Below are 9,215 nucleotides of genomic sequence, written 5' to 3'. Positions count from 1 at the left end.
ATAATTTTAACATATTAATATAAATGCTAGATTTTATTGTTAACATCTAATAGGTAAACTGATACTAAAGACAGTCATTAATTTTCACATAGATTTACTACAAATACTCATTTTTTGTCAAGAGTACACAAGTGAGGTGTAATGATCTGCTTTTGCTGACTGTGGTCTGCAGAAAAAAAGGGAAATTTTTAATGGAATAATTATTACAAAAAAAAAAAACAAACCAAAAAACCAAAAAAAACAACCTTTAGGATTACCTAAAAATTATAGTCTCTTCCTTCAAGCTTCCTTACATTTTCAACATCAATAATGTCCAGCCATCAAACTGAAGCATCTAATAATAAGCTCCAAAGGAGACTTTGCTCTAAAGATCAATCAGCAACAGCCAACATGAATTAACCTAAGGGGAGAAGTGAAACAAAGAACAACTGTAGAGTTGTGATGCTACGTGGATGGAAAGGGAACTGTTGTGGACAAAACTGAGGAGAAAAATATTATAATGGATGTACTAATTCTTTTAGAAACCTTCACAAATATAAATATTTTACTGTAAGATGTTAATTTATTGTTTTCCTAAAATTCTGCACATTTTAATGTATATATTTTTCTCCAGTTGCTTGAATGGAATAGTTTTCTTGTATAGAGATTGCCAGATACTGGAAGTGGAATTTGAATTTGTTCTCCAGAAACTGAACTGCTAACACTGATGTTAATAATGTTGAGGAATTCATTAAAGTAAGAATAAAAGCTGCTGTACTTTTCATGCCTCTCAGTCCTAAGAAGCATGAAGCACGGTATTTTACCAGTGCTCAGGGCTGTAATTCCATATTGGGCATCACTTCTGAATTCATGTTTGAAATTTTCTTTTTCAGTATAGGCACAATTCCTTTGTACAATTTAAAATATTTTTTTTACATTTAAGTCAAAGTACTTTCTCCTGATAACTCCTAAAGCTCAGCCTCTGAAAAGTGAAATCTCCAGCAGGAATTGATAAATGGACTGGATGGTATCCTGGGCTACATGAATTATAATTTTTAACTTAGTTCAGATCATCAGGTATCCACCTAAATATCCAAGATTTAATGCCTTAAAAAAACTTATTGTAGGGGGCTGAAAGACAACTTATCTGTTAAGAAAAAATAATTTGCCATGCTTTTCCTCAACTGTCACTTTGTTTTTTCCTTTATCAAGACTAAAAGTTACTGAAATTCTTATACTGATCTTTGTCAGGAAGAGAAGCAAACGGCTTCAGAATACTGAAATATCTAGGAGAACAGATGGGTTGTCTTTATTAAGCAGGACTTGAACTGAAAATCATTATAAAATACCACAAAGAACAGGGAATTTTTTTGAGTTTTCATTGCAAGAAACAGCTGAAAATTTCTTTCACATTTATCTCACAATTTTTAATATCCTGGTTCCCAAAATTAATGTTAAAAGAATGGCAATTTCAACATTCTGGAAGAATTTGCCAATTTAAAGTATATTATACCTGGAGGAAAATCCTTGTCAATTTTCCTATTTCATTAAAGAGGATACCATGAGACATCTTTTGGCCAAAAAACCTTCTATCCATGAAAAAGATCTCACGCTGTTATGTCTCACTAAAATTAAAAAACTAACAGAATGAACAGCTAGTAGCACTCTCCTTAAATTTTCATGGTCCCATATTACAATGTGCTAGTTCATAAGAAAAAAAAATATTAGTGACCAAAACTAAACTGAAATTAATTGTCCTGAGAAATGTCCCCTGCAACCTAATTTTGATAGCTGAAACCACTGCTTCATGACAAAGTTAAGCACCTCCATTTTCCACTTTTCTCACAAAGGCATTTACAGGAATAACCAAAACTACTTCTCTAGCATAGGTACTTAGGATACCACTAACACACTGATTGATTCTACACCAGGTGATGAGTCCATGTGACTAGAGCTGTTGATTTTTTTTTCCAGTTTTCTTGCTGCATCAAAAGGGATCTTCTCAAAGGAATAATGCTCCATTCAACACTGGCCTTGTCCCTCCTGCTAATTGCAGTCTCTTCCAACCTTGCAATGGCAATCAAAAAGGAAAAAAGAGCACCTCAGACACTGTCAAGAGGTACAGTAATTTACTTTATGTAGTTACCTCCTCATCTTTCCATATAGGTCAGCACATGTTTTTATTTAGAGGTGCATTTCTCTAGTGCTTAGTGACTCACTAAGTAGCACATCTTCTTATTCCACTTTATTTCACTCCATCAGTTTGTTCTTAAGGCTGAGGGCCTTATATAACCTGTATAATTTATAGAACTCACAGTCACCTAGTAGATGCCAACAACCTAAACTGAGTCTCTCAAATCAGGATGCACTTGTAGGACTGTCAGTGAAAAAATATTCTTTCTTATACCAGTTAAAATATTTTTTTGTTATGATAAATTATTAACTACTGAAACACGGTTTCATAATTTCAGTTGTTATGGAATAATTTTTCTATAGGCTCATTCTTATACACAAAACAACAGTTTGAGCTACTAGTTGGGTTTTGTGTGTGACTTTTTCCTTTTCATCAGATAGTCACAGTCATGCATTGCAGTGAATAAGCCACTTCCTTGAAGTGCATTATTTTCAACCTGGGTGTTAACTAAAGACTATTTTAATTTATTTATGCCTGATCAATCCTTATGTATAGATGCTGAGAAATATCTTACTGAATTAATTACCTTCTCTCCATGTCCCCTCTCCTTTTGGGTTTATTCACACAAAAATCTCCAGCTCCATCTCTAAACTCTTCTACAAGCTGTGCAAAGCTTGCAGACCCCACAGCTCACCTCTGAGGTCTTTTTCTACAAAGCAGTGGCAAAGCCTGTCTTGTCACAGAGGTCCTATCTGAGCCTAAGTGCTCAGGGAGCACTAAACAAAATCCTGCAATACCTGGACTAACCAAAGAGAAACTGCAAATCACTTCTCATAAGTAGTATCCATGGAGAAAAGTTATAATCAATTTGGTATCCATTGCCTATCTTGCCCACATCAGAATTTATTGTTCCCACTAAGCCCAAAAGTATAAAAAGAGAAAAAAATCCCTTCAACTATGACAGTATTGAAAAAAAAAAAAAAAACACACGAAAGCATCAGTTTTCTAATTCTGATTTCAGGCCCTCTGGGATGCTTTCAGTGCTTCCCCTGTAATTTTTACAGACCAAAGCAGAACACTTAAATCTGCTGCAAATCGACTCTATCTGAATCCTCTGTGCAGTTACTTGCACCAGCAGTTGACTTCAGCCAGGGCACTAATGAATGCAGCAGGATGCCCCCATCAATCAAATAGATCTACAATCAAAATCCCTCTCCTGAAAGAAGAGATGACCTGGTAGCATCACAAGCAACTGTCCACTGAGAAAGCTAACAGCATATCTCTGCATAACCAGGGCTGTTCCAAGCACTGTCCAGAGAGTGCAGCAGAAATAGAGCCTTAACCTGGCCCAGATCCAGAAGTTGTTCTGCAGTTCCCATGAGGGCCATCATGAATGGAGCAACACTGCCTGGGAGGTGGGGATCTACTACACAGGGGCTGGCATCTGTGGGATCAGAAGGCATGAAACCAACCAGATAATCTGCATTTTGGGATCAGTGTATAATGGGCTATGGATGAGCTATGAAGCTCATTAGGATTTTGTTTGGGTGGAGTTTTTTGTTTAACAGACACTCTGTTATTAAACTGTAAGTACTTGCAATGCCAGGGATTGAAATTCATGGCTCGAGAGTTAAGCTTTAAACCCAAGACTATTCTAACAATGTTCATAGTGAAGTCACTCCTATTTGAGTTCTCCTATTTTATTTTTCTCTCCAATTTTCTCTTTAAGGCCCAGGGTCTACATGAAATATGGGGCAGAAAATATAAAGATATAAGGGATTTGGGTGCTGATTTAGAGACCTCTGAGTATTCAGAAAGAGATCTAATAGGTTTGCTAGAGAACTTGAACGGCATACTCCACCAGCTGAGGATTTTTGTGGTTTGTTTGGGTTTTTTTCAGTCTTCCCATGCATCTGTCAGAAGATGCAGAATTGGTATACCTACAGTGTTTGGGAAACTTTGACTAAAAAAAATTAATCCTGTACAACTATTGATGAATATAAAAAATGTAATTTAATGTTAGTTACTTTCCTGGCCACAAATTAACCCATTTGTTTTATTTCTAGGGTGGGGAGATGAAATCACCTGGGTACAAACTTATGAAGAAGGTCTTTATCAGGCCAAAAAAAGGTAAGATATTGAAAGACAAAGTTGTTAATCAGCCATGCCTGAATATACTATAATGAAACAGAGCAAAGAAACACCGTGACAGGTGATCTGCACACCACCCAGCTAAATAAAACAGATTTAGTGTCTATAAACAACAGTGGTTGCAGGGGTCTTATGACTCTAAAGCATCATTATAAGCATGTAACACTGTTGGGTTTTTGCTACAACTGCAGTGCTGTCATTTAGAAGCAGTGATAAATATATATCACTATTTTAAAAGTACATCTTGTATTTATATATATGTATTTTACCTCTGATAACTTCCTTAATCAGCGGCTGGAAATCAGTCACATTTGCACAACTGCCCCTGTTGTTTTCCCCAGCACTTTATCAGTTGGGATACGTGCACAATGTACTCACAGTTTCTCACTATTCTGGTAGAAATGAAAGTTTCAGACTGAGTTTTCTCTGGGATTCAGCTGAGAAGATATTTAAGAAAATACAAATAATCTGTATGAAGTGGAATAAAAATTTTTATAAAATTTGGTTTGTTGTCAAATACTTTTTCTGGTTTTTAGGCTTTCTTGAACAGATATAGAGTAAATTATTTTTTTCTGTTCACAGCTTGTTAAAGTATCAAAATTTTCCTTTTTTTGCATGTCAAAACACAAAACAGTTCTGTGCATTTTCTCCTGTATTTTTAAAGACTACTGTAACTCTTCAGTAAATCATTTACTAATGCTTGATCTACTATCACTGTCAAGAGTTGTTCAGTTCATAGCTGTTTTCACGTAGGGTACATGAAAATATTTTCCTCTTATTTTAAAGGTAATTTGCCTTTGGTTTGATAGTACCTTATGCTACACTATTGTAATCTAAAATGAAGTGTAATGGGGATTTAAATGGGTGTTATAAGCACTATATTATGAATTCTTAAATTCTTAATCATAAAGAGCATCACATCTAAGCAATATTAATTATCTCTTCAGTTTGTTTATATTCTTACTGGGAATAAATAACAATGGTTCTATTGCTTATTTCTTCTCGAATTTCTTACTTGAGAAAACCTATTTAGATATAGAAACTCTATTTCTCTGTTTCTTTCTTTTCTCAAGTTCTTTCCTCTTGTTCAAAAATGCCTGTAATTCTTTACAGAATATCTGTATGTTCTAATGCGGGATAAAATAAGATCAAAGGCCTTTTCCAGTGTGCTAGTAAAATCACCCATTTGACTGCCTGTCAAATGATCTAACAACATGTTTTATTACTATTAATGTAGTAACAAGCCACTGATGGTAATTCATCATTTGGAAGACTGTCAATACTGCCAAGGTAATGTTGATTTTTTGAGTGTTAGAATTTTGTGAATGTTTTTTTAAGAAACTGAATCTATTTATATATTTACCTTACACTAACTGAAAACTATTTAAAGAAGCAGGTAAATGAAAATGTCTTGGTAAAACCAAGAATTTATTACTTTTATTGACAAAAACTCCACTATGAAACTACTCAACAAAGAAAATGCCCAGTGCTACTCTCCGTCTATCCCTAATACAGCACTCGTCAGTTTAAATAAAGAGACACAGATTTGCTACTGACTGATTGAACAGGTTTAATATTGTTTGGCTCTCCTGAACTGGTAACTAGAGAAGGAGACAAGGACAGGGCTGCTGAAATCGATCTAATAAGAATTTTCTGAGAATAATGCACTTTTGTCCAGCTGGGACATGGTATCCATTGAGACAGGCTTTATAAATAACAGAAGAGAGCTTCCATTTTCATAGCTGGGAGGTTGTACTGACACAGGTCAGACAAGCAAAAAAGCAGAAATAGAGCCCTAAAGTGTCTCCTCAGGAATATGAAGTAGAAGGGATGGGAACAATGTGTGTCTCCAGCCAACATAGTGCCTAAACACCAAAGGAGTGGCAGAATTTGAGATGGGCTTCAACATAACCATGTCTTTTCTAGCACTGAAGAAGGCTTTTGCAGAAAATGAAGAGATACAAGAAATGGCTCAAAATAACTTCGTTATGCTGAATCTCATGGTATGAAGGGCTTGGGGAGGTTTGACTTGTATTTTGGGGGGGCTTGTGTTTTCCCTGTCTTGGTTTCTCATGTCGTTTTTCCTGAATATCTCTGGAATTCAAGTGACATGTGAGTACAGGCGCTTGTGCGCCAAGTAGCAGACTTTCTGATTTTGTCCTCTGCTACAAAACTGTTCACAGGTGGAATGACTTCATCAAAAATGTACAGAAATATTTTAATATTTAGCTTTAATTTCTCTGCCAGCATGAAACCACAGATAAAAACCTGTCACCTGACGGACAATATGTGCCTCGAATAATGTTTGTAGGTATGTACATTTATGTATCTTCAAAGGTGTGATATATGAATCTCTGCCTGTGTCCTCTTTTGGGGACATCAAAATGATCCGTTTTGCAGAGAGAAAATAGCTTGAAATTTATCATTACCACAGCATTAGTCTGGAACTTGGCAGATCTGGGTTCAGTTTGCCCTCTATTGCAGGTTTTGACCTTCATACAGTGCCTCAGGTTACAGATATGTTCTGGAGGGTATTTAATTTGTGCTTTGTAACAAGGTGCTTAAATGTCAGTTGGCATCTGGGCTTTTGCTCTCCATGCTTCTTGCTAGTGCTGTTGTGAGACAAAAGTTACTGAAACCAGTCAAATATCAGACTGAATGTAAACATCTATAGTGTGGGCATTACCACAGAGCAAATCAATTGTCAGTGGCATCTAAGGAATTATTTATCCCATCGTAAAGATGACTTCTGGAATATATTGAATACATTAATCAAGCCCCAGAATGTCTTTTGCTTTTCACTGACTGGACATGGAGTGATCAGCCCTGTGGTGGCATTCAAAGTTAGGTGAGAAAAAGCCCACACTCCAACAGAGAGCAGTGTAGTAACAGCAGTCAGTTTGGTAACAAAAAGCTTGGACAGAGAACTGGGAGATGTCCACAACAACTTGCTCCCATGGTGGAAACATTAGGAATCACAAGATTTTTCATTTTGTTGGCTTTAAGTGGGTCATGCTAATATTGTGTTATGGATGCATGACCCTCGCTACACGTGCATCCAGTCAAACTGGCCTCCCCTGCTGCAACACCAGAACTTGTAAAACAGGATATTTTACTTTAAATATGAATGAAATGTCCTTGTAAATATATCACTTAAAAATAGCTGCATAATACAGAAATTATCGTTAGCTTTTGTTTTCTCCAAGAGCATTTGGTTGGAACAGAGTGCAAAGGCCTCATAATTGTTTTGTTGATAAAATCAGAACACTTCAGAATCAGGGCTGTCAAAGTAGGGCCAATTGCACAGTCCTCATCTGCCATGGAAATGGAAAAACCGTGTTTAATGTGATTACTTTTTCAGACCCATCTCTCACAGTAAGAGCTGATATCACGGGAAGATACTCCAACAGGCTTTACACTTACGAACCACAAGACATACCATTCTGTAAGTGCCCCCTTCATTGCCCTACTTTGCATTTCACCTGGTAAACAGCCAGATACACTCCTTCCCAACCATTTGTGCTTGTGAACCCATTTAGATCTCATAGTAATGAGTAAGGACTGTGTGTGAACATTTACAAGAAATTATAATAGTCTAACCTGTTCTAGCATAACAGTTCAGCAAACCTATTGTCCCATTGAATTTACTGGGACTACTCAAGTAAGACAAGTTGAAAGATCACAGGTGAGAACTTTCAGAATCAAGATCTGAGCAGTTTGTTGGAGAATAGTGAAAGTCACCATGCTCAAAGTATCCAACTGTGCTATGTAAACAATGGTGGGAGGGAAACAGAAAAGAAATGCTAGTAAGCTGCCTGGGTACCACCTAACACCCATATTTCAGAAAGGAATGTGATTTTTCAGGTTGAGCTAGTCCTTTCACTATACCATCTATCTGACACCAATGCAGTATCTCACCACAAATATGCACTTCACATCTGCTTACTAGGCTTGCTGTTGAGAAGTAAGGAAGTTGAAAGGAGTGTTGTCAAATCCTCTAAGTTAAACATTTTGATTCCTGAAACTTTTTTCCTTCTGCTTTAGTATTAGTGTGAGAATTTTCTAATTCTCTAAAAAAAAATATGTGACTGTAAATTCATGTGAGCGATTTACCAATCATACTAGTATGGATACATACTATATAACTGCTAGTATACATACCAGGTGAGGGGGTTTTACTGTACAAATACACTTTCAGTGCTTTTTTACAGTTCTTATTTCTTCTTTCAGTAATAGAGAATATGAAGAAAGCACTACGCCTCATTCAGACAGAACTGTGAGCAGCAACAGTGACATGATCATAGCCTCCACGAGGTGAAGCTGCACTAGGAAACCTAACATTTTAAAATATTTTAGTTAACCTCTTAGTATCTGCTAGCATTTTGAACTTTCACCAGACAGCTTTTGTATATCAGATTTCATAATAAATTTATATGCACAATTTGCAGAACAAACATAAAAAGACTGTTGCATCCATTTGGAAAACAAGAGGAGACATCTATTAAACACTGTAATCTGAATAACAACGTAATGGTTTCACGCACAGCAACTTTGAGCTATTTTTTATCAATCCAACTATGATTTTGTTAAGTCATCTATGACTTCTGACCAAGACTTACAGCCAATCTTTTTGATGTATATTTGTAATTTCTTTTGTAAGTTCACAGCTGCATCTCAGCTCCTAAATTTTATTTTTATTGCAAGAAGCTTATAAGTCACTAGTCTAGCTCTGCTTTGTGCACTTACTTCTCATTAAAAGAAATGAAACTTTGCTGGCAAATCAGACAGGAAGGCTCTTCCTATGGAATAGGATATAGCTTATATGGAAAAAATCAGTGATGTGGGCTTAGCTTTCTTTCTATAGCTTCTGCTAGCTGAAAACAACAGACATTTCAAATTAAGCATGTGGTCTCAGTGAAGTGATAGTCATCAAGCAGCAACTACAGGTTTT

At 36.2% G+C, this 9,215-nt stretch overlaps 1 protein-coding gene across 1 annotated transcript; it reads left to right on the top strand.

Moving 5' to 3' along the window:
* Positions 1-1,992: 1,992 nt before the first annotated feature.
* AGR3 (anterior gradient 3, protein disulphide isomerase family member) lies at positions 1,993-8,544 on the top strand. Its single transcript, XM_008494189.2, has 7 exons — positions 1,993-2,098; positions 4,180-4,243; positions 5,502-5,554; positions 6,191-6,267; positions 6,512-6,575; positions 7,626-7,709; positions 8,495-8,544. The coding sequence occupies exons 1-7, from the start codon at positions 1,993-1,995 to the stop codon at positions 8,542-8,544; spliced, it is 498 nt and encodes a 165-aa protein (XP_008492411.2).
* Positions 8,545-9,215: the final 671 nt, after the last annotated feature.

This window comes from Calypte anna, chromosome 2 (genome assembly GCF_003957555.1).
Source record: "Calypte anna isolate BGI_N300 chromosome 2, bCalAnn1_v1.p, whole genome shotgun sequence".
Classification (NCBI taxonomy): domain Eukaryota; kingdom Metazoa; phylum Chordata; class Aves; order Apodiformes; family Trochilidae; genus Calypte; species Calypte anna.
The sequence above is the reverse complement of the archived record's forward strand: the minus strand, read 5'-3'. Positions and strand labels throughout refer to the sequence as shown.